This window comes from Scylla paramamosain, chromosome 22, assembly GCF_035594125.1.
Source record: "Scylla paramamosain isolate STU-SP2022 chromosome 22, ASM3559412v1, whole genome shotgun sequence".
Lineage (NCBI taxonomy): Eukaryota > Metazoa > Arthropoda > Malacostraca > Decapoda > Portunidae > Scylla > Scylla paramamosain.
Window position 1 is genome coordinate 12357430 of NC_087172.1, and position 25000 is coordinate 12382429.

Here is a 25000-nt window from a genome sequence, read left to right on the forward strand (position 1 = left end):
GTATTTTTATTCTTGGCGTTAGAAGGTAAAATAGGTTTCCAATTGTATGTACTTCTTAAAAGGGGATATTTTGTAGTTTACTTCTGGCCTTAACCTTTTCCTTAGTGCGCCCAAAACTAAGAATATAAACGATAAACAAACCACTTACAGCGATTTTATACATGTATTACATTTTTTTTTTTTTTTCACTTGGTAACGATTTGCTGTTTTCAGTGGTGATACTGCTGTGAGGCGTGAAATGCCCGTGTGTCATTGCTGTACATCGGGGAGTTAAATGCTGCATATTTGATGCTATTATTGTTATTATTATGGGGGGAAATTATTGTTATTTTGAATGCCTGTTTTATTGCTGAGGAAGGAAAGTACCTGCTGTGTTTACGTATGTAATGCTGTGGGAGGGTTAAAAGGTGTGGATGCTGTGGGTGTTATTAAGACTTAAATCACATGAGAATTAAGTACTGTGGATGCTGTGGGAGTTAAGTTGTAGATGCTGTGTTAGGTACTACGGTGCTGCGCAGGTTTAGTGCTGCGAGAGACTCCAGTGGTGCGGTAAAAGTGCAGTGGATGCTGTGTCGGGGAGCGGAGAGCTGTGGCGGATGCTGTGGTTGACGGGGCGGCGATACCCTGGCTGGCTTTAATGGCGGGTGTCGGGGGCTGCAATTAGTTATTGATGAATGTGCATATTTGTATATATTTATTTTGCTTCTTGGGGAAGGGGCGACGGAGGCAAGGCTAAGGTTATGAATGAAATTACAGCCACTAAATGTCCTCTTTTGTCTTGCAGGATCTCAGCCAGCCCTGTAAGAAGCCTCATTTACTCATCCGTTTTTATATAAAGATACTCACTCTGCGTCCTCTTCTTCCTCCTCTTTTTCTTCTCCGTCCTTCTTATACCTCAGATCCGATAAAGTCGAACGCTCGTAGTTATAGGAGGAGGAGGAGGAGGAGGAGGAGGAGGAAGACGATGACTGGATTTAAGCGTTTTTCTCTTCATTTTTGGAAGATGATGTTGTTGTTGTTGTTGTTGTTGGTGGTGGTGGTGGTGGTATAGGAAAAATACTTGTAAGATGTTTGTTTTCTCGTATCCAATATTTAGCAATGGAAGTTTGGTCTCTTGTTTTTTTTTCCATTAATTTTTCTCTCACTATTCTAATTTCCTTACTTTTCCTTTCTACTTAATGTTTCTTCTCTTCCCCCATTTATTCTGCCGCTTTTCCTTCCCTATCATCTTTCACTTTGCTAAACCTTTCTTTTCCTTTTCATATTTTCCGCTCATTGTTCATTTTCCCTCCCTTTTTCCCTCATTTTTTCCATTAGTAACTACCCTTTCCCTTCCTTTCATACTCCTGTTTCCCCTCTACTTCCCTAAACTCTCTTTTTCTTGTGCCATTTACCTCCTCTTCCTTTCTTCCCTCCATCATCTCTCTTTTAGCAGTTACCCTTTGCTTTTCATTTAATCCCCCTTTACTTTCCAGAACTCTCCTTTTCATCTTCCCATTTCTATTCTCCTCCTCTTCCTCCTCCTGCTCCTCCTCGATACAGTGCAGTAGCAGTGTGCAGTTATCGCGGTTACTGTCGATACAGAAGAGGGCCTCCGGTTATTTATTCAGACGCGGTCAATGGAATACAATATAAGCATGCGTTTAGTGAACACCCACACCAATTAGCGGGCGGTATTAAGTATCATTTCCCTCACTAATTCCTCGAGTCCTGGCCCGGAGTTAGAAGCGAGCACGAGGAGGAGGAGGAGGAGGAGGAGGAGGAGGAGGAGGAGGAAAGTTAGAATGGAGGGCGATGAGGAAGAGAATGAAGACAAGGAGAGGAGGAACAGAATAAGTACAATTGCAATAATGAACTTAAATTTTTATTATTAACACATTAGCAAAAAAACACAAAAAAAAGAAGAATCATGAGGAAAAATGACTAAATGAGACTGAAGAGAAAAACGTTGAAAAATTATTATACTCATGATGAGCTAGTGTTGACAGGAATGTTACGGGGGAGGGAGGGGAGGGGCGGAGTCAGGGAGGCAGGGAGGCAGGGAGAGAGAGAGAAGGCTTACGAAGGGATTAGGGAGGGATTTAAATCGGTATTAGGCAGGGGAGTTAATGAGGCCTAATAATTAATTCCCGGGACTTAGAGGGACGGGAATATTAATGTAAACAATTTTTGGGGAGGCTGAGTCTGGAGAACCTACCAGCCTCTCTCTCTCTCTCTCTCTCTCTCTCTCTCTCTCTCTCTCTCCTCTCTCTCTCTCTCTCTCTCTCTCTCTCTCTCTCTCTCTCTCTGGGTCTTCCTCACTCATTTCTGATTCATGGACTGTGTTTGTGATTTATGCTCCGTGCGGGGGACTGTATTAATTGCCTCATGAGACGTGGCCTGGGTGCAGTAATGAGAGAGAGAGAGAGAGAGAGAGAGAGAGAGAGAGAGAGAGAGAGAGAGAGAGAGAGAGAGAGAGAGGCGTGACACAGACCCCATTGTTTACCTCCTCCCGGTGACGTCACGGCTGACACACGACGGATAAATCATTGAAGAATCTCTCTCTCTCTCTCTCTCTCTCTCCTCTCTCTCTCTCTCTCTCTCTCTCTCTCTTCTCTCTCTCTCTCTCTCTCTCTCTCTCGTATCCTTATTTTTCGTATCCTTCTTCATCCTTCGCTCGAGTTGTTTTGTAGTCCTTAACTGGAAACACTACAGGACTCTTTGTTTTTGTAATTGGTTAGACTCGGAGTAGTAGTAGTAGCAGTGGTGGTGGCGGTGGTGGTGGTGGCGGTAGTGGTGGTGGTAGTAGTGGTCTGATATACAAATAATAACCATAGACTATCATATCACAGCCTTTTGCTTTGTTGTTGTGATTCTCTCTCTCTCTCTCTCTCTCTCTCTCTCTCTCTCTCTCCTCTCTCTCACTCTCTCTCTCTCTCTCTCTCTCTCTCTCTCTCTCTCTCTCTCTCTTTCAGCGGAAGTAAGCTGTAACCCCCATTACCAAGGGACACAGGGGAAAGGGGAGGGAAACGGGCAAGTGCGTGTACCTTCCTTGCTGTTCTCTCCTTCCCTCCTTCCCTCCTTTCTTTGCTCCATCACCTTTCTCCTCCTTCCTCAGCTTTGTGTGTATTTCACCTCACCTACTGGAGTTAAGGTCAACTGGAAACAGACACGTTAGGAATCCTCCTCCTCCTCCTCCTCCTTCTCTTCCTCGTCTTCCTCTTTCTCCTCCTCCTCCTCCTCTTCTCCTCCTCCTCCTCCTCCTCCCCTGCATGTTGTCTTTTGTTGGCAGTGTTTTGTGCAGCTACAGTATGCACGCCACCTGCCCTCCCTCTTACGGCCTCAATTTACCACTAGTCTCTCATCATTACTTCTCTCCTAGCCTCCCTTCCTCCCTCCCTGCTCCTCCTGCCCTGCCCTCCCCGCCTCTCGCCACACTGTCACACCTCCTGCCTCGCCGCTTGCATTCATCTGACTTCCAGCTCCTGCCGTGCCTCTCCCATTATCACGTGGTTTCTCTCCATCCCTCTCATCCCTCTCTCACTCACCCTCTCCTTGTTCTCCCCGTCTGTCCGTCCTTCACCTTCGCACCACACATACCTGCAGTAGTACGTACCGAGGCGACGGTAATGAGCTGCGATTACCTGGTCAGGGTCGCCGCCAACCCGTTTTCCTCGTGGCCTCCCTCGCGACTCCGCAAGTAGGCGGCGGCGTCGGCAGCCTGAGAGCGATCACTTGGCGTCCTAATGGCGACACGATGACAAAGCCTAAATGGAGCTGCGCTGTGTGGCAATTTTCGACCCTGCCTTGTGTACGTACCCATGCGACCTCCTCCTCCTCCTCCTCCTCCTCCTCCTCCTCCTCCTCCTTTCATTCGTTTACTCTTTATAATGCCTCCGTCTCTTCCTTGTTCTCTTCATAACATCGCTTCCCTTGCGCTCTCTTGCTCCCGCTCCTCTTCCTGTTCCTGCCTCTGCTCCTTGACTCGCCAGACGACAGCTGACAGTGACTGGGGACAGAGAGGCGCTAAGGCCCGCTGGTAATTCGATCATTTATAAGCTGGCGGGTCTCGAGTGAGGTAACCTCTAGCTACGATCCTTCCTCCTCCCACCACCACCGGAAACTGCGACGCGTGTTGCTCCTCGCTCCTGCTGCAGACTGCAATGACGACCACGACCTGCTCTTGTCCTCCTCCTCCTCCTCCTCCTCCTCCTCCTCCTCCTCCTCCTCCTCCTCCTCCTCCTCCTGAGTGTCCGTGCTCTCTTAGGGATCCCATTGACTCTTGTTCTCTCGTTTTTTTCCTCCGTGTGTCGCCTCTTATCATAATCTGAATGGTCAGGTTAGCTGTGGCGTATGGAGTGAGCAATTGATCATGTCAGGTCGCCGCGGCTGTGCGAGATAACAAGGGTGGGCTGGATGGCGGGGCTGCGTCGTGCTTGTAAATGAGCGGTAATGAGTGATAACTTGGCCACTTCCTGCCATTACCCTTGTGTTTGACGGGCAGCAGCGGCAGTGGTGGGGCGCAGTCTTCTCTAGGACACCCTCTGCTACCTGCTATCTCTTTCTCTCCTCTTCCTCTTCCTTCTACACGTCGCTACAATCACCGTCACAACTTATTTGTTCCAGGGAGGGCAGGGCTGGAGACTCCGGGAGGGAAAAACAGGGAGGATTATCTGCTTGCTGCTGGAGGGAAGGAGGGAAGGAGGATGTGGAGGACGGGAGGTCTTATGGGCAATGGTTGTGTGTAATTGGGCATTTACATATTAGTATTACTATTTCTTAAGCCGGATAGCTCTGTGTGTGTTAACATGGCGCAGAGCAGTCTCTCTCTCTCTCTCTCTCTCTCTCTCTCTCTCTCTCTCATCTCTCTCTCTCTCTCTCTCTGCATGTGGGAACGGATGGTGTCATTTGTGCTGAGAGAGGAACCAGCTGCCTCGGGGACCTGCTGGAGACGCCGCCTTAGTGTGTGCTGCCTCACGTCCTCCTCCTCTTCCTCCTCCTCCTCCTCCTCCTCCTCCTCCTCCTCCTCCTCCTCCTCCTCCTCCTCCTCCTCCTCCTCCTCCTCCTCCTCCTCCTATTACTACTACTCCTCCCGCGACGCCTGCACGCCATGGCACTGCTTTATTCATTTGTTTATTCACGCCGAGGCTTCTGGACTCAGTGAATGAAAGGAAGGAGTGTAAGAAAGTAAGTGCTTGTGTTCCTCTCGTGCCAGGCGACCACCACCACCACCACCACCACCACCACCACCACCACCACCACCACCACCACCTCGAGGAATGTGCTCTGGTTGCTTGTTTGGTTGTGTGTGTTTGTGTGTGTGTTTTGTGGTCATAGCGTGCGTGTATTTTAAAACTAAGGTGGCATTTTTGTTCTATTATTACAAGGTTTAAATGAAGTTGTATATAACTTGGTTTTGTTTTTATATGCTGGATGTTTATAATGGGAGGAATTTTTGTATTATTTGCTCTCTCTCTCTCTCTCTCTCTCTCTCTCTCTCTCTCTCTCTCTCTCTCTCTCTCTCTCTCTCTCTCTCTCTCTCTCTCTCTCTCTCACACACACACACACACACACACACACACACACACACACACACGCACACGGGCCATAAACACGCGGTCTGTCGTCGTCATCGCGGGAAGCTCAGTGTCGAGGGTGACGTGCCCACGCGACACATTGCTATTCCCTCCGCGTTACCCACATGCCTCCCTTCCTCCCTGCCCTTCCTTTCTCTTCCTCTGAACTACTCTCTCTCTCTCTCTCTCTCTCTCTCTCTCTCTCTCTCTCTCTCTCTCTCTCTCTCTCTCTCTCTGCCACGCCTGCCTTGTCCTCTGCATCGGGCCTCCTGCTCTTCTCAGTTCCGGGAAGGAAGGAAGGAAGCAAGGCAGGGCGAGGGAAGGAGCGGGCCAGAGTTCAGCAGGAAGTGAGCAGGCTGAGGCTGGGTGGTCTCGGGAAAAGTTGTTTGCATTGTAAGACAGAGGGAGACAGGAAGGAAGGGAAGGGAAGGGAGGGGAGAGGAAGGGAGGTAAGTGGCGCAGTGAGCATGACAATCCTGTGTGTGCTTCATTACCTGACGTGAATTACCTGTGTGTTGTGTGCGTGGTGGTCACCCGCCTCCAGTGACCCCGCGCGCCGGGTGCCCAGCGCCCTGCCACCTCCCTGCCGCCTCAAGTAATCACACTCTTCTCTTTCCTCCACAGCGGCCGCCGTCTTCGACAATGTCGTACTCTGGGGGAGCGGGCGGGGAGGATGCCCGATCCCCAGGGTCGGGCGGAACCCCGGGTCCCCTCTCCCACCAGCCCTCCTCCCAGCAGTCGGGAGACAACACCAGCGAAGCAGGTAAGCTACGTACAGCTCAGCTGAAAATTACTTTCCCTCTTGCTAACATGTAAGTCAGGCGCGGCGCGGTGCCCGGGAGGGTGTGCTGGCTGCCCCGCCGCGGCCCCGCTCGCTGCCTCACCTTAAATTAAGGAGATAATAAAAATTCCCGCCGCATAATCAAAACACCGACATCGCTCCAACGAGCCCCGCCATTTGTCTCTCGCCGCCACGGACAAAAACAGGCAAACAGAACAAAGATGAACAGACCACGAGAAGTAACTCATAATGAAGCAGAAGCGGCAGTAAGTGGTGTTGCGTGTCCGCCCGCTGGACACTGCGACTTGCCTCCACTGCACCGCGACTCCTCCCCGCCCTGCACCCCCTCCCACGCCCTCCTCCCCGACACGGAAGTCACCTGACGACACACTTACCTGAGGCCACTTACCCGGAAAACTCTCCCTCAAGCGGATCTTTATTTTTTCATGGCTCTCGTCCGAACACGAGTCTTAACTGTGAGGACACCGCCTCGGCGCCGCCACAGCCACAGCCACAGCCACAGCCCGGCACTGTCCGCCGAGGGAGTGAGGGAGGAAGATAATGATAATAACGGGACGTCTCAGGTGCATCTTTTCTCATTTTGTGACATGTATAATTGGCGCTGCTCCGAACTTTTTTTTCCTTTCTTTATGGTTAGCATCGTGGTCACGCTCAGACATTCACACACACACACACACACACACACACACACACACACACACACACACACACACACACACACACACACACACAAACACAAACACACAAACCAGTGACTCATGTGGGACTACAAAGGTCTCGGAGGCTATAATTTACATCACTCTTTGGCGAGGAATGCACGTGGAATGCTTAAAAGATCTCGCGTTGCCAGCCCTCAAGTTGAAATAAGTTACCGCGCGAGACCCTTCCTGTATCCGCGGCCTCGAACCTCACCGGAGCGAGGCCGAGGCGCAGCTGAGACCGAGGAGCAGAAATAACTTGGTGGGCATGCACAGGAGACCGTTTGAGGTGCAGAAGGTTGACCCCAAAAGGATTTAATTGTTTTATCGTTTCGCTGTTTCCAAATGTGTCGCGTTTTTATGTGTTGAGTTTTGTAAGCGTTTTCCGTGTATTCCCTGCCACCACCATCACCGCTAATGTCGGCGTCGTCATCGTCATCATCGTCATCTTCGGCAGGCACCTTCGGACTGGTGTTTACTCCCCCCTCCCCGCCTCACCGCCCCCCTCCTGCCCTATCTTGCAAATTGTGTAGTAGTAGTTAATTACAGCGGAATGTCGCCCCCTGCAGCATTGCTCGCGAGTTGATTACGTTGATTGAATTGTTGAAGGGAATTGAATCGCATTGCTAAGACTTGACAACTCAGGAGGTGGTGCGACCGTCCGTATTCGCTGCCGAGTTTCCGGCTTCGTCTTCGTCAGTTGTCCGGACGTGACGCGAGTGTGAATGGCCTCAGATTCGGATGCGATGCGTGGTGGTGGAGGCGGAGGTGGTGGTGGTGGTGGTGGTGGTGAGGCGAGAGTGAATTAAGGTATGTGTGTGTGTGTGTGTGTATGTGTGTGTGTGTGGCGAATAGGACACGTTTCATATGCACCTGGAGGTAACAAGATCCCAGGGTGACGTGCACTGCGTGGCGTCACCCTGCCGCCGACACCCTCCTTCCTCCTTCTTTCACCCTTTCACTGTCACCTTGTTTCCTCCGCTGCGTTAGTACACTACTTTTCACCCTGTCACCTTAACCCTGTCATCATCCTCCTGGCACACAACCCTGCCAGCGTCACACTTTCACTCTAGCATCACCCTGGCCGTCACAACAAGCGCATGATTTGTCACCTTAGTGTTCCGGAGTCGCATTCTCCTTGTCACACTCCGTCACCTTGTCACCCTCACACCGTCACCACTCCTGCAGTCAGTCAGTCAGTCAGTGAGTCAGTCAGCCTGTCAACACATGTCACTCTACCTTGTGTCCGCGTCACCGTCACACCAGGCTGGCATGATCACAAAACGTCCCTATCAGTCACTCTCATTCCACCGTTACAGTATCAAACCGCCTTTCCATCACCAGTGTCAGCCCTGTCACCATAACTCACTACCACCACCACCACTACCCACCACCACTACCGCCACCACAATCATCACTCTTCACCACACCACACTCGTCCTGTTCTATCACCGTCATCCTTCTCCCCGTCATCCTTGTCACGTGGCACTCATCATAGCTCCGTAAACTGTCACCGTCACTAGTTATCTCATCGCCTGGTTGTACGTAACTCACTCCTTATCTGTTTCTATCTCTATCTCTCTCCTGTGGCATCCTGTCCTCTCTCTCTCTCTCTCTCTCTCTCTCTCTCTCTCTCTCTCTCTCTCTCTCTCTCTCTCTCTCTCTCTCTCTCTCTCTCTCTCTCTCAGTGTCTCAGCTCGCCATTGGCTTCTCAAGATGTAACTTCGTAGTTTCCTCGAACTTGGCAACGTGAATCTCGTGTTCTTCTTGCGAATTAAGGATTTTTCTTCAGACGTCCGTTTTCTATACGAGCCTCAGGTGTTAGAGATCGAGGGGAGCTTAGTTAATTTAACTCGGATATGGTTTCAGTAGCTATACACATACTCACATTCTCTCTCTCTCTCTCTCTCTCTCTCTCTCTCTCTCTCTCTCTCTCTCTCTCTCTCTCTCTCTCTCTCTCTCTCTCTCTCTCTCATATAAGTTATTAATGACAAATCCTTTTTTTTTATGCATTAAATCTACTAATGATCTTATACGATGAATAATATATACAAACAGCCCGTGTGTGGGTGTGTGTGTGTGTGTGTGCTGTGTGTGTGTGTGTGTGTGTGTGTGTGTGTGTGTGTGTGTGTGTGTGTGTGTGTGTGTGTGTGTGTGTGTGTGTGTGTGTGTGTGTGTACGTACCTTTGGCGCCACAGGGATGCCTCGGAAGGGATGGAGGGATCAGGGGGAGGGGAGAGAAGGGGGGTTGTAGCGGGCACCTTAATTATCTTCGTCTGTTGCAGTATGTTGGCCCTCTCCCAGCCATCTCCTCCTCCTCCTCCTTCTCCTCCTTCCTCCTCTTCTTCCTCCTCCTGTCTTATTTTTCTTTCCTCACTGTATTATTTTCGCTTATTATTTTCTCCCAGCGCCCATTCTTTTCCCTCTTCCCATCGTCTTCCTTCGCAGAATTCTCCCTTTTCTTTCTCTTCCCGCTGTGTTGCTTCTCTCGCCTCGCTCCTCTTCCTTGCAGCTTCTTCCTTTCGCATTATCTCGGCTTTCTTTCCTTTTTTTTTCCTCTTCGTAGTCTTCCTTTTCTCTTTGCATATTTTCCTTCCTCCTCCTCCTCCTCCTCCTTCCTCCTCCTCCTCCTCCCCCTCATCTTGCCTCTCAGATCTGTTTTATTATGAAGGCAGCAGACTTCACTCACGATCCTCTTCTTTTATCTTTTCTTCCTCGCCTTTCTCTCCCTCTTACTACTACTACTACTACTACTACTACTACTACTACTATTACTGGTGGTGGTGGTGGCGATATCATAAAGGTAGTGCGCTCTTAAATACCCAGTAAGATTGCAGTATTCAAGTGGGCACGTGGTGTAGCTTTAATTGAAACGTAGTGTCTTTGAGTGCCCGAGTTCAAACTATCAAGATGTTGGTGAAGGAGAAACAACAACAGACTCATTGGCCGCAATCTTGAGCTCATTATTCCATTTACCTTCTTGCTCTTCAAAGCGAAACCACACCGTAAATTTAATCACGCAGGCCATACCCAGCGCGGCGTGTCGGTAGGTAGCACAACACGGCCATAGCAGCGTGATGGGCGATTACAATTATGTACTGCGTGGTGTGCTATGCAAGTCACGATAAGAACAAGTGATTTATGGACTTTTACTCGTGGATTATGGGTGCGTGTGGCTGCGAGGGAGGGAGTGAGCTTAGAAGGGTGCGCGATGGCTGTGTGGCTCGGCTGTTGCTTCAAGTTGATAGTCAATTAAGAAGACTTCATCAGGTAATTCGGTAGTTAACGACGAGCTTTGTTAAATAGACGCCGCCGCCGTGCCCCCCGAGAGTGAGTCGCCTCGGGTAGTTATCTGGCGAGGGCGTGTAATCCGCGTAACGATCATTATGACGTAAATACCGTGGGAGGGAAGGCGTGGCAGGGGCGGCGGCTGTGTGGCGGGCAGCAGGGGGTGGCGGCAGGGGGCGGCCAGGGGAGAGATATTGAGCGTGTGTCGCCGTCGTGCTCGCTTCAGCTCCTCCCTGGCAGATGTCACCAAGATGTCACTGGATGTCACTGGATGTCACCGCGGCCGTGTTATCACATCTCAGATCGTGTGGTGTCGGGTTAGCGTCCTCTGTCTGCCCCATTGTTGGGCGTCCTTGCAAGGGAGAGAGTGGCGTCCCGCAGGGCTCTTCCTAGCAGCGCCGTAAGACCCACTCGCCCAACCACGCCCTGCCAAGCCTCGCCCTTGTGGCCGCCGCCGCTCACCCTTGTTTGTTCAGTTCATTGAAGCTTTGATTGCAATGGTGTTAATGATGGTGGTGAAAAATAATCCTGGTTAATTGCTTGGCTGTTGGGCTTGGGTCGCGAGCTGAGACAAAGACAGCCGGTGGGTGGGAGGGGCGCGGGCGAGGCGTGGGGTGCCCTTACCGCGCCCATTGAGTAGTGCCGCGGCTGCTGTAAAGGACGGAATGGGCAGGCCACCCTCACCTCATTCCTCCCATTCCCTCCCCTTACCCCTCCTCCCTCCCCAGCAACGCCCCCAGCTGTGCCACCCTCAGGTAGGCACTGTGTCCTTCCTTCTCCCCTGGATCTCCTTCCTCCCCCTCCTCTGTCACGCCGCGTCACAGGGCACGAGTCCGCCCCTCCTACAGGCCATTGTGGGACGGACGGGCGGGCGGGCAGGAGGAGGGAGTGGGTGGCGCGGGTGTCACGGCCCAGCAGTCAAACATCAATGCTTGTGCTTGTGTCTGGGAGGAACAGGAACAAGAGAGGCAGCTGAGGCACGCTGGACCACACGTCTCCCTCTCCACCCCCACCATACCAACCCCAGCCATCCACACCACACTCCCTCACCTCTCCACAACCTTTTCTTGCTCCACACTCACTCGTTCCTCACAAACCATGCACTGCTCTCCACCCCCCTCGACCCACAACTTCCTCCCCACTGCCCCGCCTCCTGTCGCCGCCGCGCACAACATTCCAAAACCTTATTTTCACCAACGCGTTCAAAATAAGTGAAGTGACTGCAAGAAGTGTATAATCGTGGCTCATCTCGGGGCGCGGGGGAGAGCGGGGAGCGGCAGCAGGTGTGGCCCACCTGCTTGGCTCCGGTGCCAGTGTGCGTTGCGGTTATGACGGCCACACATGCGGCATCTCACACCCCCGCCGCCGCCCCATGCACACCCGCCACGGAAAAATATTCACTCAAAAGGCTTATCTAGTGTCGCAGGCCATCAATAAAGGCGTCTGCCCTCGGCGCGCGGGTGCTAAGTCAGGTTTTTAATTTGTCGCGGCAGCTGAGGAGGAGTGGAGTGATGTGCATGACACCCCGGCAGCGGCGGGACGTGTGTGCTGTCGTGGCCACGCCAGTTCCGGCCCATTGCGGGAGAGGCGCCGCGCTGGGTGATGAAGTGCCGCGTCCCCCCTCCCTCCGTCTCCCCCTCACCGTGCCTGTGACACGCCCCTGCCGCGTCGTCAGCTCATCCCGATGGAAATATATACGTAATTCATGCACTTATGTCTGGAGTTATAGGCGGCGGGCATTCCACACGTTGGCGGGGGATGATAAGGCAGCTGATGACCGGCTGTGTGGTGCGGGGGAGGGGCGGGGAGTAGGGGGTGGGAGGGGGCAGGAAGGTGGAGGCGGGAACAAGCGTCATGTGCCTCTATCGCTCCTGTCCTTACTGTCACCCCCATCCCCCATGCCTCCTGTTTCCCTCCACGTCTTGCCTCCTCTCGTCCTTCACATTCTGTCAAATCCTTCCGCCTTTTCCTTCCTTATTTTATGAGGATTTTTTTTGTACGAATTTTACTTCCCCGTTCCACCTCCTCGTCAGATCCACTTCCCTGTCACACAATCCTCCATCCCAGCCCATCCTCTCCGCCCCTCCACCTCCACATCCCTGTGGCCCACCTGGTGACAAATGTGACCACCCACGGCAGGTATGAAATAAGTGGCCTCCATCTTGCAATAAGCTGTCTCCCTCCCTCCCTCCCTTCTTCCCTTCTTCCACCCAGATGCCACTCCCTCCTCCCCATCACCCTCCCAACCACCCACCCACCTATCCACTTGCCTCACAACTCCTCCACAACCTGTCTGATGAAGTGAATGTGTGTAGCTTTACTTAATTTTTCCATATGTAATCGACTTTTGGGGCGTTTAACTGTCGTGATCTTTTTTTTCTTATACTGAATTTTCGAGTGGGTTTTTATGTCTCGCAGTAGTTCATGTTACCGACGTTTTACTTTTTTTTTTTAGTGTGTGTGTGTGTGTGTGTGTGTGTGTGTGTGTGTGACTAGGAATTTCAGAAGGAAGGCGAAGGTAGTGACACAAAGCTTAGTCAAGTCACATTTAGACCAAAGTTTCTCCTTAATAACTTCACAATCCTCTATAGTTGACATTCTGTGTATGCGGTATTGCATTCCATTCCCCTTTGAGATCTGAATTTAATCGTGTTATTGGGTCAGTCAAGTCAGCAGCTGGCTTCCGTAGTACATGGGTTGGCTTACTGGCTGGCTGACTGACTGGCTGGCTGGTAGAGACTCATTCCGCCCTCAGCAACTTTTAAGTAACCCAGCAAATGACAGAATTATACAGATCTTGTTAACCCGCCGCGTGTGTACGTACCCGAGAGGTGGATCTGGGTCCGCCGACAGAGGGCCGAGACACTACTCCCAGCCATCCGTCACTCTTCCTGTCTCGTATGTGGTGCGGTCGCTTAACGGAGGCAGAAAGAGCAAAAAGACTCCCACTTAACCCCTCATAAGTCCGGGTCGCTGCTTGAGGACGCGGCTAAGCGGATGAGGCTGATATTTAGCGACGCGGGGTCTTGGGTGGGAGGGTCGTGTCACCTCGAGAATGTTGATGAGTCATGGTTTGAGGTGCCGCTCGTGTGTGTGTGTGTGTGTGTGTGTGTGTGTGTGTGTGTGTGTGTGTGTGTGTGTGTGTGTGAGTGTGTGAGGGAGAGAGACGGAAGGAGAGAGAGCATGTGTGTGTGTGTATCCAGCAACACACACACACACACACACACACACACACACACCAATGTAATTTATGTATGAGATGATCGGAGTTAATATCTTGTTAGTATTTTATGGCAGTGATACATCAAGCCCGCGATGGGACGACCCGCCTCCAACCTCGGGGAAACCTTCGTCACCCTTCCGTCGCTCTATCACCTTCTGCAGGGACATCCTCGCCTCTCCCTGGCCTCCCCCTCCCCCGCCGCCTCCGAGGACACCGCGTGGTATAAACAAGAACAGGAGGACATTTTAAAGAGTTCCCTGCTGTTTTTCACTGGTCTAATGGGGCGTCCGATGCTTTATGGCAGAGGATCAACGTCAGAAGAATTGCCTCTATCACTCCGGTCAATTTTACGACACCGCTGGCCGATCAATCATGCCACAGAGACGAAATCTAGACATAATATGACATCCTTGTGTTGGTCTTCGATGCTTGGCGGGAGAGGGAGCCGCAGTCTCTCTCTCTCTCTCTCTCTCTCTCTCTCTCTCTCTCTCTCTCTCTCTCTCTCTCTCTCTCTCTCTCTCTCTCTCTCTCTCTCTCAAACATGGCGGTCACGTAGTTCTTGACCCGCTCCTCTCGGCATCCCTTCAGCCGACGTTGTCATCGAGGGAGATATGGCGTGTGGGGGAATCTGGCGTCTCCTCAGGGGGCGCCGTCACCGCCTTCCTCGAGGCCTCATTGTCAAGTCGAGGGAGAGTTTTGTGTTGACATTCAAGGCTTGACGGTGACGTTTTGCATATTAAGCTGTGTGTACGATGACGAACGTGTGTGCAGTGCTGCGGCGAGCTTGTCTAATCGTCGTATTTTACGCATCAAGCTGGTACTTACATTAATGCCTCGTTTGTATTGTCTCGGGACGCCACCTGTCTGTCTGCCGTGCAGCATTAAACGAGCATTTTTCTTCTTCCTTCCTCCTCCTCAGCGTGTGTGTATCTTTTTGTTTTATTATCTTGCTTACTTACCCACCTTTTTATATGAATGTATGCACCTTTATGGATGTCGGTAGTGGCGCGCCTGTCACATAAGAAATAATTTATCCCTGCTCCTCATGCGGCCCTGGCAGACTTAAGCAACGAAGGGGCGGGACCCGGCGAAGCAAAACACAAATACGAAGGTGACAGATGGATCGTCGACTCCCCTTCCCTTTGCCTTGTCTTGAATTCAACTTTTACCTTTTTGTCACACTTTCATACGAATGCAGAGGAGCTACGTACGTGTGATACCTTACCTGAGAAGCCCTAAGGTGTGTACGCAGGAGGAGGAAGACGAGGAAGGGGAGGAATAGGGGGATGGAGGAGGTTTGAGGGTACAGGAGGAGGAGGAGGGAGGGCGTGGCGTGGTCGGGCAGTCTTGGCAACTTCCCCTTCCCCGCCACCAGCAAAATCGTATGCTCCCCCCGGCGACTTAGCGGGGAGGCGCGCATAAAAAATTCATCATAAAAATTAAGTGGATTTTAAAGTGTTGGACGCGCCGTTGTCCCTCCAGCGTCACGAGGACCCCTCTTCGGCCGCACCCCGCCTCGCCCGATGACTTCATCCCCACCAGGCGCTGAGCAGAGACGCGAGGTGGAGGACGAGACTGAAGACAAGCAAAAACACTGACGGCGGATACAGTGAATATTTTTGAACATGTGTCACTTTGTATCTGAGGAGAGGAGGGAGAGGAAGGAGGGAGGAAAAGAAAGAAGAGAGGCAGGGAGGGCAAGAGAGAGAGCGAGAGAGAGAGAGAGAGGGAGAGAGAGAGAGAGAGAGAGAGAGAGAGAGAGAGAGAGAGAGAGAGAGGTGATGGAGGGATGATGGGGTGAAAGTCAAGAGAGAAGGATGGTGGCACCTTGTTTTTATTTGCCTTTTTTTTTTACCTGTCAAATACCTGACACATGGCGCTGTCACTCCTGCCGTGGACGGGTCACAGTGCCTCCCGGACGTGGCACCGACGTGAGGCACCCCGACAGCGCCCAGCCTCGTGTACCGCTGACACGGGAAACATCACCGTAAATATCCACTAACTTGGCTTCGTTACCAGCGTGTTTAATGTCGCTAGGCAAACATTTCTCCTCGCTGCCTACAATGTTTATTTATCATCATTTTCCCAGGGTGGTATTCCTCGGGCGCCGTGGAGAGTGATAATCGAAGGCCATGAGAACCCGCGGCGTGTCTCTTTTACACAGAGATTTCACGCGAATTCTGATGCCCAGGGAACATGTGTTAGTGTGTGAACCTTATCGTCACAGACAGCGGATGGGTGGGGGGGTGGTGAGGTGTGTACGAGAGAGGAAGCAGAGGAGCTGGAAGGAAGGCAGGTGGGGATGAAAGCGGTGAGGAATGGGAGGGGAATGAGGTACGAGGTGATGGGGATGTGATGTGAACGGAGAAGAAAGGAAGACTAAGGAGGAATAGGGAAGATAAAAAGGAGGAATGGAAGAAAGCAAAAACGGGACTGGAAAAAGATCCGGACGAAGCAGAAGAGAAAATGTGAAGTGAAAGGAAAGGAAAAGAAGACAGTAAGAGGAAAGACAAAGCAGAACAGCAGGGAAGGGAGGAAAGAAAACAGAAGGATATGAAAAAAGAACAGGAAGAAACAGGAAGAGGGTGGCATAGCAAGGCATGGGACGGGAAGGGAACGTAAAAGGGAAAGGCTATGTATCAAATCCTCCCAGGCCTGAGGGATACTGAGGGAACAAGGTCGTCAGGTAACTAGTTGTTTCAGCCTCACTACCCCCTCGACCCCCTGCATCCCCTCCGGCTGGCCAGACCTCCGGGGCGCCGCTGGAAAAGGGCAAACCCGAGTTTTCCAAGGTAGTTGAGGGCAGAGGAAAGGAGGTAATGTGGCGTGGTGTCCCCCGCCGACCCGCCCTGGGGAGGAGGAGGAGAAGGAAGAGGAGGAGGAGAAGAAAGGCACAGGGAGGGAAGGAGCAAAAGGAGGGAAATGAAGGGAAGGAAGGCACCGGTTTTTAGAGAGACAGACAGATACAGCGGGCGAGGCAGGAAGGAAGTCGGAGGGACGCTCGTGAGGCAAAACACTGGCGGTTCAGGGAAATTAATGTGTACACGCTGGACCACCGCCGCGAAGGGAAGGGAAAAAAGGGATAAAGTGTTTTCACGCCGATTTTCAAAGGGACGAGTTAGGTAATTTCACGTGTTCTTCATTAAGGTGGAAAGGTGATTGCGGTGGGTGAGGCAGGGAGAGGGAGAGTGTGAGCGAGAGAAGAGGACGGATGGAGGAAAAGGAAGTAAAGGAAGGAGGGAGGAAGGACGAACGGGAGGGAAGTCAGTCAGTGAAAAAAAAAAAATAAGTCAGGTGAAAAAAAAAGTTTTGGGTTGTAAATCAAGGAATAACCTTTTAATAGAGAGAATTTTGAAGGCTTCTCTACAAACCATAACTTTCTTCCCTCCTCCTCCTCCTCCTCCTCCTCCTCCTCCTCCTCCTCTCTTCTTCCTCCACCTCTTTTTCTTCTTATTTCTCTTCCTCTCTCCTTCATCCTTTCCTCTTCACAACCCTCTGTTCTTTTCACTCATCTTAACATCTCCTCCTCCTCCTCCTCCTCCTCCTCCTCCTCCTCCTCCTCCTCTCTTACCACGTGGAGAGATGTATACCCGGCTCCTACCTTCCTTCCCTCCCTTCCTTCCCTTCCTTCCATCCCTCCCTTCCTCCCTCTCTCCTTTCCTCTGCTTACCTTTTCTCGTGGGGGGGCTGCGGGGCGGGGAGGTGGGGGGCGGGGGGAGGAGCAGCCTTATGGAGCATGTTTACTCACTGGGGAGGGATCTTTGGGGAGGGGATAGGGGGAGGGGAGAAAAAGAGAAGCTACCAGTGGGGGGAATGAAAGAAAAGGGAGGGGGAGATTTTGGGAGAGATGTACTGTGTGGTTCCTTGGCAGGGGGAGAGAATGGGGGAGGAAGAGGGGAGAGAGAAAGGAGGAAGGGATGGGAGCGAAGAGGATGGTGGTTTAATAAGGAAAGGGAATAGTTTAATAGGAAGAATATAATAGTGTTGTTTTATATTTGCAATTATTTTTAGCACATGTTTGTGTTACTTTCCTCTGTGTGTGTGTGTGTGTGTGTGTGTGTGTGTGTGTGTGTGTGTGTGTGTGTGGGGCAGAGCGAGTATATATATTTCCGCAACTTTATTCTCTCTCTCTCTCTCTCTCTCTCTCTCTCTCTCTCTCTCTCTCTCTCTCTCTCTCTCTCTCTCTCTCTCTCTCTTTCTCTCTCTCTCTTTTAGCAATATTTATAGTCAGCATATTTCCTTCCTTTATAAGCAACTGGTTCTTAATTGCTAACATCTGCCATTTGATTTCCTCCCTCCACATATTTGCTCCTCCTCGCAGCCTTCCTCGTACTCTTGACTCGCCTCTTACTCTTTACTCAGGCCATCCTTTGTCACGCTCTATATCTCTTCCTTCCCTTTCCCGCATCTCTGCATATCTCTTGTATTTTATCTCTCGCACCTTTCCCTAGTTCCACTGTTTCCTTTATTTACTTTATCTCTTGATATTCTTCGGTTTTATTGCTTTTATTTATGTTTCGTTGACTTATCATCTTTTCTGTTATTGACTGATTGATATTATTGGTGTTTCTTCTCTTCATTTTTTTTTTATTCTTGTTCTCTTTTATTTCTCTTCACAACATTGGCATTCTCTGATTCTTCTTTTTTTTTTTTTCTTCATCAATTCCTCCTCTTTCCTCCGTTTATACCTTCCATATTTTTCAAAACTCTTTACCTATTTCTCCATTTCCTATTTTCCCTCCCTTTTTCTATATATTTACTTACGTCATTCGCTCTTTTTTTTTTATTCCTTTTAGTTTTTCATCGGTTGTTGTTCGCTAAAGTCGTTTCGTTTCGCATCTCGTTCGTCATGTTTTTTTTTTTTCTCTCTCTCTCTCCCTAGCGATCGGGTTTGCTTCATCTGCCTTGTGTGTTGCCCTCCGCCGCTGGTGTGTTTACGAGTGTCATATTTTAGCGCCGTGTGTGTGTGTGTGTGTGTGTGTGTGTGTGTGTGTGTGTGTGTGTGTGTGTGTGTGTGTGTGTGTGTGTGTGTGTGTGTGTGTGTGTGTGTGTGTGTGTGTGTGTGTGTGTGTGTGTGTGCTACGTCTTTTTCTACTTTGCTTCACTTGCAGGCTGCTATTTCATTCTCTCTCTCTCTCTCTCTCTCTCTCTCTCTCTCTCTCTCTCTCTCTCTCTCTCTCTCTCTCTCACGAATAAATATACAACAAAGGCAAGAAGAATGTGCGACCGTGAGAGAGAGAGAGAGAGAGAGAGAGAGAGAGAGAGAGAGAGAGAGAGAGAGAGAGAGAGAGAGAGAGAGAGAGAGAGAGAACCATCTCCCTCTCTCCCTCTAAAAACCTTCGCTGATCCACCAAAATATTCCCGCTCGGCTTCCTCTTGAATGTTTTAAGTCTCGGTTCCTCGTCCTCTTGAAAAGGCGAGGTCGGTTCGGGTCCTCGAGAGAGAGAGAGAGAGAGAGAGAGAGAGAGAGAGAGAGAGAGAGAGAGAGAGAGAGAGAGAGAGAGGGGACAAATTCAGCCTTCATTTCTTAAAACTCACCTATTTTTTTCTCACTCAAGATAAAAAAAAATATATTTTCAAGGTACGTAAACAAGACTCTATTAGTAACTCGTATACACATGTACGTAAATCTGTGTGCACTTCTATGTATACGTACGTGCACAAGTTATCGTATTTGTTATGCGCGTACGATAATTTCCTCTAATACCTGTGTCGTGGTCTTAACCTGGCGAATCTTTTTTTACCTGTGCGCATTTAATTGAGGTCTTAGGTAAGGATTTGTGTTTGGAATTCTCGTGTTTTATGTTTTTGCTCCCTCCCCATCTCTCCCTCTCCCTCTCTCCCTCTCCCTCGCTCCCTCTCCTTAAAATATTCACGACAAATAGTATTCCAGTAATGTTCCTAATGCGAGGTTAAGAATACCCAGAGAGATGAGTCTATTTATTAATTTCTCTCGCCATAGGAAAAAAGTTTACTTCATTTTACTTGCACATTTGTGTCTCTGTGGCTAACGTAGATTGAAATGTCTTACTTAAGGACGGGAAAAAAATAAGTTAAAAATTAATTAAGTAGCATGATTCAGGTTCTTCGTGTAAAGTAAAGAGAGAGAGAAAAAAAGAGGAAGGGGGAGGAGAGAAGTGGAAGAGAAAAATGTAGTACGTTAGTTAGAGTAGAAATATTTTAATTACTAGCGCATAAAAAGAATAAAAAGTGCAACATCATTAAGTACGTAGATCAAATAGCTCTTCCGACTCTCTCTCTCTCTCTCTCTCTCTCTCTCTCTCTCTCTCTCTCTCTCTCTCTCTCTCTCTCTCTCTCTCTCTCTCTCTCTCTCTCTCTCGTTTATATATATATACTTTTATCTTTTTTTCCTTTTCCTATTCTGATAGCAGTAGCTTGTCCTGCCTTCCCCCCCACCTCTCTCTCTCTCTCTCTCTCTCTCTCTCTCTCTCTCTCTCTCTCTCTCTCTCTCTCTCTCTCATACGTTCATATATTTTCCTCTTTTTTTCCTCCTTTTCTTCCTATTCTAGCTTGTCCCCGTACACATTTTTTTGAGCCGGGGAGCCGAAGAAAGGAAGAGTGAGGTGGCTCGGCGTGGCAGCGACTCACAAAGGGAAGATATCCGAAGAGAACCTTTAAGTGCTTCGAGAATGGCTTGCTAGGGAGGGGCTTTTGGTGAGGAGGGTGGGAGAGGAGGGAGGGAGGGAGAGGAGGAGGGGGAGAGGTGGAGAGTGTTGTTATTGTGGTTGTCGTTTCTCTCTCTCTCTCTCTCTCTCTCTCTCTCTCTCTCTCTCTCTCTCTCTCTCTCTCTCTCTCTCTCTCTCTCTCTCTCATTTCATCTACATCATTATTTTCTTTATTTTTTCTTGCTTTTCTGTCATTTTCGTAGTTCTTCTGTCTTCCTTTTCCTCTCCTATTCACTCCTTGGTTCCTCGTCTTCTCTCTGCCTCTGTCTCTCTCCACTCCTTTCTCTCCATCTTATCTTCCCTCCAGCCCCTCTTCCTGTCCTACTTGTTTTCTTATAACTTCCTCCCTTTATCTAAACCTCCACACTCCTCTTTCCTTCCTTGCTGCTTCTGCTTCCATCCCCTTGTATACCTCCCCTGCCCGTCCCTTCCCATCCCCTTTCCTTTCTCTCTCACCCTCTTCTTAAAAACCTCCAAGTGCTTTTCTTCCCTGTATGTAGGACACACACACACACACACACACACACACACACACACACACACACACAGAAGGAGAAAGCCGTGGAAACAGTTCTTACAAGACCATCAGCGCCTCGACTTCTTCCTTAATGCACCATAATCGTCCGTTCTCTCTCCCTCCACCCTCCTCTCTCCTCTCCCTGCCTGCCTGTCTGCCTCTCCCAGCCTGTCCCTGCCTCTCCCCTCACGACAGCGAGACTTCAATGCATTTATTACTCCTTCCCTCCTCTTCCTAGACATCCTCTTCTACCAGCGTGAGGGAAAGGCGAGAAAGATGGGTCGATAATAGATATGAATTAAGTTACGTTGGGCGGCGAGGCGAAGCGGACACAAGAGAACGAGGGAGATTTGGCTGCTGACTGACTGACTGACTCGCTGGTTCGTGGTGCTTCCTTCCACGAGGCTCCTGCGCCACTGCCCATGCGGGACGAAGGTTTCTGCTACTCAGTGATGATCAGTGACAATTTGTGACTGCTCTGACCACACCGGCAGGACAGATTTTGGAGTGTCCTTTAACGGGTGACGGGGGGAGGGAGGGAAGGGAGGTTAGGTAGGCAGGGGAGGGAAGAGGGGAAGGTGCAGGGAGAAAGGCAGGGAGGGGAGAGTTTGGGAACCTTGGGATGGAGAGAGAGAGAGAGAGAGAGAGAGAGAGAGAGAGAGAGAGAGAGAGAGAGAGAGAGAGAGAGAGAGAGAGAGAGAGACCAGGAGGGGGACAGGACACAACAGGGACAGAAGAGACGGGGAGGGAAGGTGGAGTTGGAGAAGGGGGAGTGTTAAGGGATCAGATCCGCTTCTAATGGGATTTAAGCTCAAATGGCTGGATTAACGTCAGGTTTATTGGTTATGAATTTTTTTTTTTTTTTTTTTTTGTAGAAGTCGTCCTCGTTGCCATCATAATCTGAGGTTTAGGATGAAGGGGGGAAGGGGAGGAAAGGAGAGAGAGGGGAAAGGGGGAAAGGGGAGGGAGGAATAGTTTTTGGTCCTTTTGGTCAGGTCAGTTGGTCTCACATTCCGTCGAAGAGTCAAACCGATTTATTATTTTTTTTCGTTTTCTTTCCCTTTACTTTTTTCTTTGCATTACATTCCTCTTTGTGTGTGGAGGAAAAAAACGATTACGTGTGTGTGTGTGTGTGTGTGTGTGTGTGTGTGTGTGTGTGTGTGTGGGCAAAGAGATGAAGGGTTAATAAGGGCAATAAGGTGCCTCGAGGGGCGGGGGTCACACAGCCTTACCGAGCCATGGGATGTGAAAGGTATGCGTCTCTGACCAGGCTAGTGTGTTGGGTAAGACTTGACTCTTCCCTGTGAAAGAAAGCTTGAACAGTACCTCGAAAATACTCTTACTGTTATTACTATTACTACTGCTACTACTACTACTACTACTACTACTACTACTACTACTACTACTACTACTACTACTACTATTCCTTTCACGCTCGAGATCTCTATCGGAAGAAATTATAACTGACAATTAAAAGTAATGAAAAATCAGAAGGAAAAAGAAAACACTAGTAATCCCTTAACGAACTATAAGCAATTAACTAATCTCAGCATTTCAAACAACAGAAAACGCACCGAATAAACAAATAAACAAAATAATATATACCCGAGAAAAAATACACCGCAAATATTTCCCTTTCCTCATTCTACTTTCCCTCCCTCCCTCTCTTCCTCCGTCCCTCCTTCCCAATCCTGCACCCTCAGAGGACCTTGAGCGGCCTCCCTCAGGGTCCCGGGTATCCTTGAGGACCCTGGGTTTTCCATGAGGGTCGCCGCGGCACACCCTGAGGGAGCCCCGACACACGGCCAATCCCCAATCCCTCCCCGGCGGCTGCGGCGGCAAGAGGTTTATGAAGATTTCTGTTTTGAGCATCCAGACTCCGTATTGTCCGTGGCCCGTTTGTCCGGGAGGCTTTGTGACTGCTGGCTTTGTGAGGGAAGGGGTGGCTGAGGCATGAAGGGAGAGAGGGAGAGGCGGAGGGCAGGGGATAGAGGGGGGAGGCGGAAAGCTACAAGAGGGAAGGTAAGATATGGATAGGGCGGAAGGGATGGCTAGAGAAGGAAGGGAAGGGCATGAAGGGAGGCAAGCAAGGACCGGAGGGCAGGGGATAGACAGGGAAAGAGGCGGAAAGCTACATGAGGGAAGGTTAGGTATGGATAGGAAAGACTGGAAAGTTAGACATGGATAAGGAGGAAGGGAAAGATAGAGAGGAAAGGGAATTAGAATAAAGGAAAAGAAAAAGAAAAAGCTAGACAGAAGAAAAGTACACGGGAAATAAGACACTCGTAGATAGATGAGTAGAGGAGAGAGGAAAAACTAGATATGGGAACAGACAAAAAGCTGCAAGGAAAAGCGAGATAAATTTATGGAAAGAGGATAGATAGAGAACTGTCTGAGAAGTGAATGATAAAAACTACAGGGGAAAAGAAAGATAAAGAGAATAACGAAGGAAGGATAAACGATAGGAGACAAGGAAAACATGAAGATTCAAACGAACAAACGAACAAGAAACCTTTAGAATAAGAGAATAAGGAGAAGCAAAAAAGATAATAAAGAAGGAGAAATACGAAAAGCTAAAAGGACAAATAGATCAGAGATAATGATAGAAATCTTGCAGAATAAAGAAATGAAGGAAAGGAGATAGGGCAGAAGAAAATATAGAGAAAGGAGGAGGAGGAGGAGGAGGAGGAGGAGAGAAAGCTCGGGGAGGAATGGAGGGAAGGAGGGAGGGGGACGTGAAAGAAAGCTGAGAAGAAAAGGAGGGAAGAAATGATGGAATTAAGGAGAGGGAGAAAGGAGGGAGGAATGGGGGCATAAGAGGACCATTCTGAAGGGAAGGAGGAGGAGGAGGAGGAGGAGGAGGAGGAGGAGGAGGAGGACAGAAGAATAACTAAAGATGAAAGAAGAAACGTTAGGGAAGAAAAAATGTAGAATGAATAGAAAAAAAAATAGTAAAAGAAGAAATAGAAATTCAACAGATAAACTTAAATAAAAATAAAAATAGAACAGAACAGAAATACACAAGACAAAAAAAAAAAGCGTAAGAAACTCGGCCAGAAGGAGAAGAGGAGAGGAGAGAAAGAGAGGAGAATAGAAAGAGGAAGAAGGAAGAAGGGAAAAGCAAAGGAAGGAGACTTAAAAGAGGAAATGAGGGAGACGCAAAATGGAAAAGGAGACGGAAGAGGGAGAGAAGAAGGGAAAGGGAGAATGGGAGGGGAGAGAACCATTAGGAGAAGAAAGGGACTTGGAGAACATCAGAGAACAAATTAATGTTATGAGGAAGACTGTTACTTTGAGGAGTCAGCGGGAACGAAGAAAAAGGGAGGGAGGGAGGGAGGAAAGAGAGGAAGATACGATAGGCGGAGAGAGGGAGAGAGGAAGAAAGGGAGAGGAGTAAGAAGGGACTAGAGGTGAACGTAACAGCAGAAAAGGAGGAATTTAAACCACCGGAAGAAAGAGAGAGAGAGAGAGAGAGAGAGAGAGAGAGAGAGAGAGAGAGAGAGAGAGAGAGAGAGAGAGAGAGAGAGAGAGAGAGAGAAATGTGACCCTGAAAAGGAAGAGGATGTGGAACGAACAAGAATCATTCAAATAAAGAAAGGAAAAAAAAGTGAGAGAGAAAGAAAGAGAAAGAAAGAAAGAACCTCACGTGTCCTTTAGAATCCAACCGGGGGAGGCAAAGGAACCGGAGGAACCAAAGGAACACCTGCATAGGACACCTGTAGGAGACGAGACCAATCTTAGGATCTTTTTTTCCCCAAAGGTAATTTTTTTTCCATTGATATTTCAAGGAATTTTTAAAGTATTGTATGACTTATTATATTTTTTTTAGGAAGAGATGAAAAGAAAAAGGGATTTGTTGAGTAGCGAATAAGGGAAATAGAGGAATAAGGGAATGAAGGAAGAATATGGAAGAAGAATAAGTAAAAAATAGTTGTTAGTAATTTTTCATAACCCTTTTCTTTTCTTCTTTTTATAAATTCTGTTGTGTTTTTCGTTTTTATTCAGATTTCTCCTTTTCACCTTATTCTTTCCTATACCATTTCTCTCCTCTCCCTCTCCCCTTCCCTTGCTCTTCCTCTCTTTCTCTCCTTCACCTCGCTTCTCTTTCTTGCTAAATATACTCGACTAAGAGGGAGAAAAGGAGGGGAAGAAAGGAAAGGCAGAGAAAACAGAGGTGATAAAGATACGACTAAGCAACGTAGAGAGGAACAGGCAAAGAAAAAAAAAGATA

At 49.3% G+C, this 25000-nt stretch overlaps 1 protein-coding gene across 2 annotated transcripts in view; it reads left to right on the forward strand.

Annotated features, from left to right (window-relative positions):
• LOC135111565 (homeobox protein Meis1-like) overlaps positions 1-25000 on the forward strand; it is a 618646-nt gene that overhangs the window by 158519 nt on the left and 435127 nt on the right. For both annotated transcript variants that reach the window (XM_064024994.1, XM_064024995.1), the window contains exon 9: positions 6180-6318. In XM_064024994.1, the coding sequence (XP_063881064.1) occupies positions 6180-6318 (139 nt within the window). The remainder of the gene's footprint in view (positions 1-6179; positions 6319-25000) is intronic.